General features: G+C 56.9%; 1 protein-coding gene across 11 annotated transcripts in view; it reads left to right on the forward strand.

Annotated features, from left to right (window-relative positions):
• Nucleotides 1-14907, forward strand: part of GATAD2A (GATA zinc finger domain containing 2A) — a 97461-nt gene that overhangs the window by 75713 nt on the left and 6841 nt on the right. For 10 of the 11 annotated variants that reach the window (XM_036996180.2, XM_036996183.2, XM_036996184.2 and 7 more), the window contains 6 exons: nucleotides 10007-10139; nucleotides 10235-10366; nucleotides 11583-11672; nucleotides 12329-12460; nucleotides 12541-12708; nucleotides 14271-14550. In XM_036996180.2, coding sequence (XP_036852075.1) covers nucleotides 10007-10139; nucleotides 10235-10366; nucleotides 11583-11672; nucleotides 12329-12460; nucleotides 12541-12708; nucleotides 14271-14550 — 935 coding nt within the window. The remainder of the gene's footprint in view (nucleotides 1-10006; nucleotides 10140-10234; nucleotides 10367-11582; nucleotides 11673-12328; nucleotides 12461-12540; nucleotides 12709-14270; nucleotides 14551-14907) is intronic. The other variant, XM_036996178.2, reaches the window with a different exon arrangement.

Below are 14907 nucleotides of genomic sequence, written 5' to 3' on the forward strand. Positions count from 1 at the left end.
ACAGTATGCCATATGACATACAATATGTGTTCATTGACCGTTCATGTCGTCAGTGAGGCTTCTGGGCAGCTGCTAATAGGCAGCTGTTAGTAGTTAAGTTCTTTGGGAGTCAGTTAAGTGCAGGCATATTTTCAGCTGCACTGGAGTCAGCACCCCTGCACCCCAAGGTGTTCAAGGTTCAGCTCTGCTGTAGAACATTGGCTGCACGTAGCGACCCAACATCTGTGTGTTACTGCTGACCAAAATCTATGCTTTATTCGGATGCCCTCAGTTCGTACTTTTTTGTCCCAGGATCTCAGTGTTTGGCATTTAGTCAGCGCATCTTCTTAGGCTCCTCTGGGCTGTGAGGCAGTTTCTAGGACTTTTTTGCTTTTGATGACTGTCAGTTTTGAGGAAGACTGGTCAGAAGGCCCCTCAGGTGGGATTTGTCTGGTGTTTTTCTTCTGGTTGGACTGGGGTGATGGGTATGTGGGGGACCAGAGGTGAGGCGCCCTTCTTGTCACACTGTATCCAGGGCATGTGCCACCATCGTCACTTTTTGCTCTGACACTACTGACCCTGGTCCCCTGGCTGAGGTAGTGGCTATCAGACGTATCCACTGTGAAGTCTCCTCCCTCCCCCATTCCTTGCTGTGCCCTTTGGAAGGAAGTCAGCATGTACAGCCCACACCTAAGGGGTGGGGAGTCCTGCTCCCTCTCCTCCAAACACGAATTATTGGAGATTCTTCTGCCTGGGAGAGTTCTCTTCTCCCCCTGAAATGTGCTTTTATTCGTATTTGAACATGAGAAAATACTAGTTTACTGAGAGCTTTCAGATACTGACACATTTCATTATTCAGTATCGCAAAATCAGGTTAGTTCATGTCTGATCTGCTGGGAAGCCTTTGGGCTTACAGTGACAGACACGTTTTCCAAATTCTACATTTTGCTTGTCAGAAGTTTCGACTTTATCATTGGTGACAAATACTGTCATTTGTTATCCTCGAAGTGACAGGCTTTGACCCTTTTGTGGGAAGTGTCTGCCAGACACCCAAGTCTGAATGACCGCAGTGTCTGTCTGTCTCGTGAGTGCGGGTGGGCCCACGAGCTTTTGTCCAGACGGCCATCCCGCCTTGGTACACAGCAGCTTCATCTTGTCACAGGATGAAAGGACGTGTATTGGGGTTGAGGCTTAATAAACCAGTAGCTTGTACTTCTTTGTGCAAGTGTTGCCCACAGTGTAACAACACTGGTCCTGGCACTGTTTGTTGGGGTTTCCCGACTTGGTGAAAGAAGCGAATATCGTCTTGGTGTTCCAGTGACCGGGCAGAGCGCCCGAAGGGGTCCCGAGGCCTCCTGCTGGGGGAACTGCCACCACGGAGGCATGCAGGCAGGCCGGGAGTGGGCTGTCCAGCATGGGCAGAGGAAGGACACCCTGTGGGGCTCTTTTCACACTCCAGGTGGCGCAGAGGTTGTAGCCTGCTGAGGTCAGATAGTAGAAGGAACAGATGCCCTCAGCCTTGGCGCAGGACCTTGCTTCCAGGGACCTCTGGATTGCAGGGCAGTGGCCAAGTGAAGCAGCTCAGAGCTAAATGACAGCAGAAAAGGTGATGGGGCTGCTCAGGGTTCACATAATACTCTGCAAGGATGGGGAACAGAGGTGGGGCTGTTGTCTATGGACTACTGCATGACATCCCTTCAAGGTTGATGCCCCATTCTGCACACGAAGAAACTGAGGTCATCGAGGTTTTGGTGACTGGGCCAGGCCCCCTGCGATCCTCACAGCCAACCTGGGCAGGGTCCCACAGCTGCTTCGGCTCAGGGCAGCTAAAGCAGGTCTTGTGGGAGGTGGGGGACACCTGAGCCAAGCTGGGAGGACATGTAGAGATTTGCCGGGAGGGTAGGGGTGAAGGTGGGGGAGGATCCAGCAGTTTGAAACAGACATTTAAAAGGAGGCAGGAGACTTCAGGCAAAGCAAGTGCTTCGCGTCTGTCACAGAGGCTTGTGGCATTTGTGAGCTGGAAGTTTCCTGTGTGGGGTTTCATACAGGTGACTTTGCTTTTGGGTTGATGAGGAAGCTGGCACCTCAGGAGGTACATTTGGGTTCGTCTGATGTAGGGGGTCCTCCACGGTGCAGAGGGCTTCCGGGTTCTCACTGTGGCCCCCTTGGGGGGAAGGTCAGCCTGGTAGGCATGGTGACCGAAGGAGGGAGGGGCACCAGCACTGGCACTGTGGCCGGCAGCTGGGCTCCTGTGCTCCACTCGCCTCCACTAGCCCCAGGCCCAGGTCCTTTGGGAGCCTGAATTCCTGGGTGCTGGAAACCTACCAGCATCCGAGGGCCACATCCATGTCCTCATTCTCTCTCCTCGTCTCTTCAGAGACTCAGCATGCAGATGCTGCTGGCTGCCTGGGATTCTTCAAGTATGACTACAAACATTTTCCCTGTTGGCCTAGTCCGGAAGTGGTGTCTGATAACCCAACTTGGAGGCGTCAGAGTTGGCAGCCATGTGGGACTCATCCTATTCCCCACCCGCCCCACTTTCTGGAGTGCTATCCAGCCCTCTGCAGTCCACGGGCGCCCAGCTGGTCTGACCGGTGTTGGGCGGGGGGGGGGGGGGCGGGGATTCGCAGCACAATGCCGGGCATACTTGGCAGCCCCGAGGGTCTGCAGGAGCCTGGGCCTGGTGTGGCCTGTGTTGTCTGTAGACCACAGGTCTGTGACCTTGGGGAGTCTGTCTTCAGACTGTCCCTCACCAGTGGACTGGGATGACAGCTGAGCAGTTGAGAATATTACATGGAAATGTGAATCTTGGTGGTTGGCACCGGAATGGCCATTGAAAAGGGTCAGCAAATGTCCTGGTGATTTTCCAAAGCTGCCATAGGTCATCCTTTCAGTTTTGTGACTATGGTCGCTTGTAAAACGTCCCACTTCCTGAATTTCTGAGCAGGCCATGCTGAAGTGGATCTAATCTTCCTAGTGGTGTTGGGTCCTGGCTGGACATGTTCGTCATCATCAGGGTCGTGTTGGGCCCTTCTTGGGCAGGTGCCAGCCCTGTAGGCTGCTCAGTTGCCCTTTGGTATTAGGGTCTTTCTGCGGGGCTGCTGCCAGCTGTTGCTGGCCCACTGGGGGCTGTCTTCTGTCCTTCCTCAGCTTGTCTCTCCAGCCCTTGGTGACTCGGTGCACGTCCCTGAAACTGGCTCCTGTCACTGCTTCAGTTGCAGTGAGGTCCTCTGGGCTTCCCTGGCTGAGCTGTGAGACTTCCGGGGGCTCCTGTGTTCCTAGAAGAAGCCCCAGCAGGACCGGCCTGTTGCCTCCCGGCCTTGCCAACGGCATAGCGCCCCTCTGCTTTGGCTGTGCGCCCTGGGACAGCCCACCTCTGTGCTGGGGCCCTGGATGGGGGTTGGCCTCGTGGGACAGGAGCCTGGCCACATGTGCTCCCTCCCTGTGTCCTAAGATGTTTGGCCCTAGCTGTGGCAGGGTGCGCCATAATGGAGTCCCAGAACAATAGCTGGCCCTGAGGTCTCCAGAAAGAATGATGGCTGGACTTCAAAAAATCCCATCCTAGCTGCTTACCTCCACAGCCTCTGTGGCCGAGGAACAAAATGTGTTCTGACTTCTTGGCCCCTGCAAAGCAGGCTCTGGGCTTTTCTCTTGCCATCTGAGCCAGCAGAGTGTCAAGTTACAGGGCTGGGACAAATGGTAATGGATGCCAAGAAGGGAGCCGAGGGAGTCCCAGAGGGGTGGGGGCTGGCGGGAAGCATGTGGGTTCCGGACCCCAGGGTCTAGACTCCTGGTACCCATCAGCACTCATCAACGCTCTGGAGCCACCCCCTGTCTGTGCCCAGAGGAGCCCTTTTCCTGACCACATTTAGTGTCTCTCAGTGAGCTGCACCTCTTGGGAAAGGAGGGTGGGGTGTTGCTGGGTCCCAGAGAGCAGCCTCCATGCCCAGGTGGCTATGAAAGACCCCAGAAGCATATGTCTGTGGAGATGCCTTGCATGTGCCTGCCGGCAAGGGGCTTGCTGGGTGGTGAGACTAACCCGAGAACTGGTGATGAATGTCCTACTCGTTCCCTCTTGCAGGGCCTCTTGGGAAATGTTTCTGGGAGGTGGTGGGTCATTGGATTAAGCATGTAGAGTTAGTTTTGGGCTTTGACTCAGACACCACTCCAGACAGTGCCTGAAGCCTCAGTGGCTCCTCGGCCCGTGCACGGCCCCCTCCCCTCCTGTGGGACCCTCTGCCCACCCCCTCTCCTTGCTGGGCAGCTCCAGGATCCTGCCTGGCCTTCCTGGAGCTGTGCGTCTGTCTCCTCCCAAGTCTGCATCTGCCACAGTCAGCCTGGTGTGCAGAGAGCTCTGTGAGTCCTTCTGGGGGTGCTTCAAGGTTCAGCAGGTTCCATTATTTAGGTGAACTTTTTCTTCACTGCCTTCTCTCTGTGCTTTGTCCCAGGGTGTTATCTGGAGTGGGTGGCCTTGCTGGGGACAGTCTGAAAGAGGACCGACCTGGAGTTGCACGGTGTGGGCCAGCTTCCTCAGGAGCAGAGCTGGGGTGTTGCCTCATCAGCTCAATGGTTTACAAAGTAGCAACATACTGGGGGTTGCATTGTCTGGCAGGTGTGCTGGTTGGCTGGGCCCACCTCCGTGTCTGCCTCTGTGACCCTCTTCTCCAGGTGGGTAGCTTGGCTTCCTATACTGGGGTGGTCTCAGTGCAGTCAGACCCCTCCTGGCACACGTATCCTGAGGGCCCAGGTGAAAGAAGCCGCAGGGCTTCTGTGGCTTTGCCTTGAAAGCTTGCAGCACTGTTTCCTCTGTGTCCCTGTATTTCAGAGAGTGAGCCGTAAAATTGGCCCAGATCCTGGGATCAGGCCTGGACAGGGCTGAGAGCACAGGAGGCACGGGCCAATTGAACGAGCTGCCGCCTTGGGGCTCCTGCAGGGCCCAATGGGTGGCCTCATCAGCAGGCAGTCCTGTGTGTAGGGTTTTGTCGACCGTGAGTGTTTGGATTCCTTGTTAGCATCCACCTGAGTTCTACACTCACACATTACGAGTTGGACTTCCAGGGCCTGTTGCTTGAAAAGATAATGACTTAGAATTTAGAAATTCTCTTAAGTGAATTTGCGTGTTCTTTGGCAACCAACATCTGTGTGTATGTGTGTGTGTAAGGAGCAGCCCACGTGAGCAGGGTGATCCATCAGTCTGCAGGCATCAGGGTTTCCTTGTGAACTCTCGGGCCTCATCCTGAACCAGGTGCTGTCGGGGAGTGGGAGGAGGTGGCAGGCACAGCCGCCAGTCCATCACCTGAGCACCCACCATGCTGTGCTCCAGCTCCTGGGACACAGCCGCATGCAGAGCAGACTTCGCCCCTGCCCTCCCTGGGTTTGAGGATGTTCAGTGTCACCCTGATGCCAGACTTGAGTACATGGCAAGCAGCCCCTTACTACTTGAGGGAAAGTCAGGGCCCAGGCAGGCCCGGTTGCCTCCTCAGGTTTCTGAGCCTGGTCTCACCTCACCCAACAACCGTTGGGGGCAGTGGGGCAGGAATTCCCGTTCCTGACTTTGTGGGAGGCGCAGAGAGGGACATGTCCTGCACTGGGCTGCTCACTCTTGTGCCAGAGGCAGAACCAAGTGAGACCTGGTGGCTTTGTGGGGCTGCGGCCCACCCCCGAGCCCCTGAGTGTGCAAGCTTGATGTGCAGCACCAGTTCGTGGTGGGCCTTAGCATGGTCACGGCCACGCTGTGGCCTCCCCTCCACCCACAGCCAGTGCAGCACTAGGGTGCGATTCCTGTCTCTGGTCTGGGGAGGTGGGGAGCTTCACCCCAGCTTTTGGGGCTGTCGGTGTCAAGTCAGGGCTGGCCCCCTCTGTTACGCCCTTTACTTGCTGGGAGCATCCTGGCCCTCCTGCAGAGCCGCAGTGCTTGGTTCTCATGGACACAGGCTCCCACTGGGTCTGTGGGTCCCTGGCCCATCTAACTTAGGGAGGGAGAGCCACCTGGCCAGTGGGCAGTGATAGCGTTGTCTGGGAGGCTGCTCAGCATGTGCTGACCTGGAGCAGGGCTTTCTTTGGACGAGTTCCTGGAGTGAGGGTGAGTGAGCTGGTCACTGGAGGCCCCTCTACCAGGCCTGTGCTGCCCTTCAGTGGACCCCAGTTCTGCCCAGGGCTCCCACCCTCAGGATGGATGGTTGGGGGGCAGGGTTCAGAAGGCTTGCTCAGGCGTACATGCTGTGGGGGCTGCTGAGCATGCTCCTACGGCCAGAGTTGGGGAGTGCTGGGCCAGCCAGGGACCTTTCTGAGGGCACAGACGGTGTGGGGTGTGAGTTGGGGATGGACTTGCAGAAGGACTTTCTGTGGAGGGAATAGTGGTGAGGGCAGGGGGAGCCCAGGGTAAAAGGCTGGGGCTTGGTGAGGATCGCCTTGGCCTAGGAGATGAGAACAGCTTCCAGTGGGAGGGGTGTGCTGGGGAAGTGTCTGGTGTGGGGCCAAGGTGAGTGTGTGCAGGAGTTGCTGGAGAGGCTGGTGCTGGGTCTAGCAAAGACCCCCCCCCATCTTTAGACACAGCAGCCACTTGCCTCTCCCCATTCTGCCAGGCCCGAAAGATGAGTGGGGAGGAGGGGTTCTGGCAGGGAATGGCTGGGGCTGGCCTTGCCTGTTGCCCTGGGCTGGCCTGAGGTGGAGTTTGCTGTCCTGAGGCCTTGTTGTGCCCACAGTTATCCCCAGCTGCCCCAGCATGTGTGAGCATCCTGGGTGCCACTGTTAGAGTGCAGGCTTTGATTGAGCAGGTCCGGGGCAGCAAGGTGCTGCATTCCTAGGAACTCGGGTGAAGCTGGCCCACTCTGAGATCTGTGCAGGGTGGTGGTGGCCCACTCCCACCATAGATGTGCCCTACCTGCCTCTCCCTGCCCTGGTTTCGGATCTGTCCGTCCTGGTGGACCCTGAGGATGTATGAACCTTTAATCCAGGGATTGTTCTCTGCTGCCCAGCACAGCATCTGCCCCTTAGGTAGGTTTTCAGCAAACATGAGTGCATGTGGGTGAAGTGCCCCTTCCCCAGACATCAGGCAGGCCCCTTCAGAGAATGACAAAGGTCAGAGCCACCAAGGATTCTGCGTTCCCCTGATGAGACTGCTCCCCAGGCATAGGCCTGGGTCATCAAATATTAGCCTGGCATGACCGCCATCTGGCAGCTAGCTGGGACAGCGACAGTAGCTGGGTGTGGACTGGGATCATGCCATGTATTCTTTGTAATCACTGCCTTCCCTTGAGGAAACCTGATGGAAGTTCCTAGCAGGTAACTTTGGTGTTTGTCTAGCCAGGGCCAGCACACCAAGGAGGAGGCAGCAAGACGGTTTTCTCTGCTGATGGCCTGGCCTGCCTCTGAGGGGGTTTGTAGGTCATGCGAATCTCTTCTGATCATAGTATTTTACTCACGGGTTCCCAAAATGGGCATGATGGGCTTAGTGGATTTGCCCTGAAATCACATAGCTTCCAGATAAACTTGGTGTCCAGGCAGCTTTGGTGTGCCTAGGCAGTGCACTTGGCCATGGTGCAGCCCCCTGGCACCTTGGGCCAGATTTCCCTTGCTTTTGTTCTCCTGGCCAAAGTGGTGTTGCAACTTCAATTTTTTTTAAAGGGTGCTGGTGAAAATTCTGAGCCTATGTCAAAGGAGTGTTCTTTTTCCTGAATTCCTCCTGAGAGGCTTGAAGTACTTTGCTTTATCTAATCACTGAGCTTAGGAAAGTTTTTCACATTGGAAACCAGAGGGGCTGGTGGCCCCTCTGTGTTTGAACAGGTGATCCTGGTCCCTGGAAACACTCTGAAGGTCCCCATGGGCGGGTGCCACACAGGAATTTCCTGCAGTGGGCAGCCCGGGGTGAGCCGGGTGCATCCATTTCCTGACAGCACCTGAACCCTACCTCACTTCTCAAAATGAAGGCTGCGTGTCACAAACCGGTTAGAACTGGCTGTTGCCATGGTTTTCACGTTGGAAGGCACAGTTAAAGGGTCACATGACCAAGGAGTGAAATGCCTTTGTCACATGACTTTTTGGTGGCCTGATTAGCATACAGGAAGTTCACTCCCTGCTGGCTGCTGGGATGCTGAAGTGATCTTTGATGGGAGGTGACGTCACCTCTTGGGTGAGTTATTGATTAGTGTCAGGCCAGGATGTGACCCAGGAGTGCCGTGGTCACAGTGGCCATCTCAGGGAGCTTCCTTCTCCAGATGGTCTCCGGCCCCACCCCTGCCCTCTTCTCTCAAGCACAGTTGAGTCTCATTAGATACCTCACCTTCGGAAGTGCACCCCTTCAAATGAGATGATCAAGTGGTAAATCCCCCAGGGTCACGGGATCTGACACCCTTGCTCAGGAAGCTCCTGCAGTCTGTGACCCTAGATGTGGTTCTTCCTGGGCTAACGCCCCACCAGTATGCAGCCACCTGGGAGCCCACCTGGGCTAGACCAGAGGCTGCAGCTCCTGTGCTAGGACCGTGCATCTGCCCGTTGTCTATGTGTGCACCCGGAGAACCTGAACTTGGAGCCCCCAGGTCACCTGGAAATGTCCACGAGTCTTGGGCAGAATGAGGAGTCAACAGGGAGCGACACATACAAATGGCAAAGGCAAAGAGCAGCAGTGCCTGAAGTGCATGATGGTCTCGGGTTTGGTGAGGCCGGAGTGAGACAACCTGGGTTACTTTATAAACAGCCAGCCAGTTTCTGGACCTAATGCAGGCTGGTAACTGCAGTGACGGGACAGTTTCTGCCTTTGTGTCCTCGCCCTTGGTCTAAGCCCCCAGCTGGCAGCTGTGCTGGTTAAATTGAATCAGGGCTGGGAGTACTGAGGTGTAGCTGTCTTGCAGCTCCGGGAGGTGGGATTAGGAGATGCATGGGAAAGCCAGGGGCTGGCGGGACCAGGAGGGTTCGGGGAACCTTCTGCACTTGATCCTCTGGTCTTCTGTGCCCATCCTGTGCTGATGGTGCAGCTCCCTCTAGAAATGAAAAGGCAGCCCTGTGGGCTGGCCAAGCAACAGTTGTGCGTCTCTAACCCTGTGCACACAGCCAGGGTCTAGTCAAAGGAGCACGGCTTTCAGCTGTCACTCCCAGTCAGCTCTGTGAGTCTGTTCCCTGGGTCATGGTGCCACCTAGTGGATGCGTTTGGTTTTCCCACTGATAGAAGGATCCGATTCCTTCAGCACCAGTGCTGAGGCAGAGCTCAAGGGAAAGTTTGCATTGTGCCCTCCTCTAGCAGAGCCACAAGATTGAGGGTCGAGGCTCCAGCTCTGGGACTCACTGGTCCTTGTGAGGGGTCCGCGACACAGGAGCACGTACCTAGTAGCACCAGACACCCACATACACCTTGGAGGACTTGGGCGGGCAGGGTTAGGGGAAGAGGGTGACTGGGTAAAAGGCTTGGCACCAGCCTGAGCGCTCACACACTGCTTCCTCCCCTGCTGTGCCTGGAAGCCAGTTTTTGAGCTGAATGGGTCAGTGGAGAGCACTCAGATCTGCAAGAGAAAACGTGTCCCATGCTCTAGTGGATTTCAAAATGTATGGCAGGATGAGTTGGCCGTGTGTGACCCACAGCAGGCAGCCTTGTGAGATTGTGTCACAGTGTGCAGCCCTGCCCTTCCATTCTGTGGGGCCTGGTGGACTACCCAGCTTTGAGGGCTGTCAGTGTGAGCCGACCAAAGACTGATTCATGTTGGGTCCAGGCTCCCTCCCAGCTGGCTTCCTGCGTGGGCAGGTGGCAGCCCCTGGCCTGTGAGGTGCACTCATCCCATCACACCGTCACTCAGGAGCCCCAACACTGAGCCGCATGGTGGAGCTCTGGTCTCTTCCAGGGTGGTAGAGCCTGTCCCGTGGGGACATGAAGGTGGGCACCAAGAACGGCCCAGCTGCAGGCTGTTGTATGCCGCCCGCCAGGTGGCAGGGTGGCCGTCCCTGTTGTCTGTGTCTGAATCCGGGCTCTGTGGGAAAGGGGCTCTGGGGAATGGTGTCTGGAGTGGTCTCGTAACAACTCACCATCCCTGCTCCACAGCGACATGAAGTCCGAGAGGAGACCCCCCTCACCCGATGTGATTGTGCTCTCCGACAGTGAGCAGCCAGCGAGCCCAAGGGTGAACGGCCTGGTGAAGGAGGCCTTGGTGGACACCAGCACTGAGGCCCTCGTGGTGAGCCTTGAGTCATGCTAGGGGTGGCCCTGCCCCACGGTGCCCCTGAGTGGAGCTGGGGCTCTCCGCTCACTCCCTGTTCTTGTGTCTTGCAGAAAAGCAGTCCTGAGGAACGAGAAAGGATGATTAAGCAACTGAAAGAAGAGTTAAGATTAGAAGAAGCAAAGCTGGTTTTATTGAAAAAGTTGCGGCAGAGTCAAATACAGAAGGAAACCACCACACAGAAAGTGCGTGTGCATCTCATTCCCTCTTCGGTGGAGGGTGGGGGTGGGGCATCAGAACAGGGGTGGGAAGCCAGGCCACTCACTCCCTTGACCCTCCTCAGTCAGTGCCAGGAGCTGGGAAGGCTGGTTTCCTCAGCAGCTTGAGGGTAAGGGTCTGAAATGGACGTTTGCAGACTCACCTTCTTGCTTTGGGTTGAGCTGAAAAGGATGTCAGTAAAGAGGGCATCAGAGTAGAGTTTGGCCTAGAGTATTCCTGATCTGAGTATGTAAAGCTCACTTTTGCAGACTGAAAATATCAAGGGAACAGAGCAGGTGTCTTTGACCTGCTGGAGGCACATTTTGAGGTTAAGAGCTTGGTCTTAGTTTCCAGAAAGGCCTCCTTGTCCTCGCTGGCTGGCAGGAGCTGCCAGGGTCTGTGGAGAGAATATGTGATTCCTCCCGTGTGTCAGCGGTGCAGCCCACACCCCGGTGGCTCTGTCTTGGGGCTCCTGCTCACTCCCCTGTCCCCCCTGTGTTCCTGAACACAGCTTACTGTGTAGGTCAGGGCTGGGTTTGTTCTGGTGGGCTTTTTTCGGTGACTTGTTCTGGGAAGGTTCCTGATTGCAGATGAAGCTACCTTTCTACTCTAACCACTATCCCAGTAAACCAGAAAGTGAACACAGTGTGAGCAGGTCCGGCTGACAGGTGGAACATGTGTCCCCTTAAGGACACAGACCGGAGGTCCTCACTGGTGGGACCTGGAGGTTTGCTTGAGCTCCTAGCCCCACCCAGCCAGCAGGTGGACACAGCTGGTCTGCTGGTCTCCCAGCAGACAGAGCCTGCCTGTTACTTGTTCCCTTGTCAACAAGGCTTGGAGAAGTGAACCAAGTTGTCACTGTTCCTTCTCTAGAGGAACGTGTGACTTCAGGAAGTGCCTGGACTCGGTGTTGCCTCGTCAAGGTTGGGATTAAACTTGTTCAGACCCAGGGCCCTTGCCTTCACATCCCCTGGAGGGCATAGCTGGCATCTGAACCACAAAGTGATACCAAGAGTCCCAGGGGATGGTAGTGCTTGCAAATCTCTCTGCTGCTCATTTTGAGCTTGCCAGTTCTGTGGCAGACAGACTTCAGTAGGCTAGAGGCAGAACCTTTGAGGGCCTGAAGCCTTTGGTGGAAGAAGAATCAGGATCACCTAGCGGGGCTGGGCTGGCAGCGCTCCAACCTCCCTCCTGTTCTCGCAGCCCGCATGCTCCGCGGGGAGCACTGGGACCACCCCTCCCCCACTTGTGCGGGGCGCCCAGAACATTCCTTCCGGCAAGCCTTCAGTTCAGGTCAGTGCTCCCCGACCTTGGGCCAGGCCCCTCCTCAGCAGCCCTGGGGCAGTTCCCTCTGATGCTCTGCAGGGAGACCTCCCAGCCTGCAGCCCAAAAAGTCACGTTCTTGTTCACCTTCCCAGCTGTGTAGATCAGACTGGGCCACCATTGACATGAGCACAGCAATCCTGGGGTGGGGGGTCTCCACCGTGACCACCCCTAGGGAGACCAGAGGAAGGACCCAAGTCCTGGTTGGGCCTGGGTCCCTTCATACTAACACTCCCAAGGGGGTCCCAGGGGGGCCTTGTCCAGGGAGGCTCACAGCCTCTTCTGTCCTGTTGGTGAGATGAGCCAGAATGGAGGCCAACCTCGCCTCCACCAAGCTCGCACCCCCTCAAAGCGGCAGGCAGGTGGCCCCATCCCAGGGCTACTGGACTCTGCCCTGAGGGCTCTATTGTGTGAGAATGTGCCACCTCTTTGGTGCTGTTCGCTCCTGAGCCAGCCGAGGTTTGCATGGCTCTTCTCAGTCCATGTTCTTTCATGTTCAAGACAAATAAGTATTTTAGCTCCCCCTTTAAACAAGTGTGCACTTTTATAAGAACAGCAATTGTGTTAAAAAAAAGAGAGAAAAGCCATGTAAAACCTGCCTGGGGGGCGGTCTGTGCCATTGGCAGACCTCGACAACACGAATGCCCAGCGGTGTTATCCCACCACCCCTGGTCCGCGGCGGGCAGCAGGCACCCTCGAAGCTGGGGCCACAAGCGAGCTCACAGGTCGTCATGCCTCCGCTCGTCAGGGGGGCCCAGGTGAGTGGGCTGCCCTCGCACTGGGGCCCGGGCACAGCCCTTCCCCCGCACTCATCTTCTACCCCCACCCCTCCCCATAGCAAATTCACAACATCAGGCAACATTCCAGCACTGGGCCACCGCCGCTTCTCCTGGCCCCGCGGGCATCCGTGCCCAGCGTGCAAATCCAGGGACAGAGGATCATCCAACAGGGCCTCATCCGCGTCGCCAACGTCCCCAGCACTGGTCTGCTCGTCAACATCCCACAGGTGAGGGCCGTGTGGAGCTGGTGGGGCATGTACCCTGCAGCTGGTGGCCCCCACCCACCCCCAAGTCCCAGGTGGAGTCAGGTCTCTAGGCTGGCATGGCATGACCCAGCTAGCTGCCCCCTCAAGGCTTGGCAAGGCTTCGGACGCCTACGGGGGATTGGACGTGTGGGCTCCTTGGGTCCTTTGGGTGTGAGGGTCAAGGGCCCGGGTCTGCGCTCAGATCTGCTGCCTAGCAGAGTGGGGGGCTGCAGAGAGGGTGTGGGTTGGGGAGGCTTCATGCAGCATGGGGAATGTCACAGGCTTTTGGGGGTTACGTGAGGTCAGGTGAGGGGCTCCCCAGCCCTTCTGCCCTCCCTCCGCAGGTGCGAGCACGTGCGAAAGCAGGCCTGCTGATGTCCTTGTGGTGCCAGTGTGTCTATTCTTAGCCGCGTGTCCCTGCACCTCTGCAGAGTCTCAGAGGCAGGGAGGGTCTGTCCTCACCCACAGAGCCAGGAAGGTGGGGCCAGGGGTGGGCAGGCTGGAAGTGAGAGCCTCCTGACAGATGGTTACTGGGTCTGCATGGCTTTTGCTGGCCTGCTTTAGCCTCCTTCCCCTTGGCGTGGAGTGTCCTCACCTACCTCCCTCTCAAATAAGTCCAACCAGCAGGGATCTGGGAGCACCCTGCCCCTTTAAAGTCGGGCCAGGGCCAAGTGCGGTGGCATCCTCAATATCAAGGGTCTCGCTTGGCTCTGGAGAACTTTTGAGGGGGTGAGGGGCCCACACAAATGTCCTGGGCTCCCAGAGCCCCGGATGTGTTGTTTGCAAGATGGCAGGTGTGCACACGGTCCTAGGAATGGTATACTCAGCTTTCCTCAGATTTCTAAAGATCTCCAATCCCCTGAAGTGAAGGACCCTGTGGTCAGCTCCAGGTTCATTCTCGAGGAATATTCGACAGTATTGGGGATGGTGCACTGGCGCAGGGAGACAGCAGAGCACGGACCGTGGGGTCCAGGTGGAGTCCTAAGCACAGGAGCAGCAAGGATCCAGAGAGGAGGGCTGAAAAGAAGGGTGAAGGGAGCAGGGTTTGGTCCAGGAGCCGCTCCTCCTGTAACCCCAAAGAGGACACATGAATGGGATAAAACGTTAGCGTCTCCAGGCAAGCGCAGGTGGGGATGCTCATGAGGGACATGACACTGCGACTGGAAGAGGCGGCTGCCCAGGTCTGCGCTGGGAGGAGGCCGAGCCACCCCGGGCAGGGAGCAGTTGCCAGGGGGTGCGTCCACTGTCCTGGCCATCATGCTTCATGGACGTCCTTGTGTGGCAAGACACACGCTACAGATTATAAGAGTATGCAGCTACTGAATGTCAGCTATGCCTCAAAAAGCATGTGTGCAAGATGGGTGTGTCTCAGGGTCGTGAGTTTAACGCCACCTGCCTGTTGCTCACTGAAGTCAGGGAGCTCGGAGTTACTAAGAACTCGTCGGCCAGGGCAGCAAGAGGCACCATCGTGGGCCATGGGGGTGGTGGTGCCCTGCCTTGGCGTGGCCCTGCAGCAGGCTGACCAGGTTGTTGTCTCCCCAAAGCCCTCCCCAGCGTCAATGAAAGGGATGACCACCACCTCTGCTCAGGCCAGCTCCACCCCCACCAGTGTGGCCTCTGTGGTCACCTCTGCTGACTCTCCAGCCAGTCGGCAGGCGGCCGCCAAGCTTGCGCTGCGCAAACAACTGGAGAAGACACTGCTTGAGATCCCCCCTCCCAAACCCCCTGCCCCGGAGATGAACTTCCTGCCCAGCGCAGCCAACAATGAATTCATCTACCTGGTTGGCCTGGAGGAGGTGGTACAGAACCTGCTGGAGACACAAGGTAAGTGGACCTGGGACCCGGGGCCACTTCCATCTCTTGTCTCTGACCCTACACGGATGGTCTTCATGCATGGCAGGTGTTGGCACGCCTGCTGTCTGCCCAGAGGCGTCTGTTTCACCATCACTTCTGCTTGCTGTGAGAGAACTTAACACGCTAGGGCACCTTCCTTATCTGGGCCTCCTCTGAGAGCTGGGCCCAAGGTCCAGGGTGGGCGAGCAGCAGTGTCCTTCTGACCTGGCTGTGCCATGGGGTGGGCAGAGGGTAAGGAGGGATGTCACTGCCTGAGGCTGACAGGCTTTGCTTCTAGGCAGGGCTCTCAGGCATGAACTTTCTAGAGCCTTGAGTGCTCCGAGGTCC

Source organism: Manis javanica, chromosome 13 (genome assembly GCF_040802235.1).
Source record: "Manis javanica isolate MJ-LG chromosome 13, MJ_LKY, whole genome shotgun sequence".
Taxonomy (NCBI): Eukaryota; Metazoa; Chordata; class Mammalia; order Pholidota; family Manidae; genus Manis; species Manis javanica.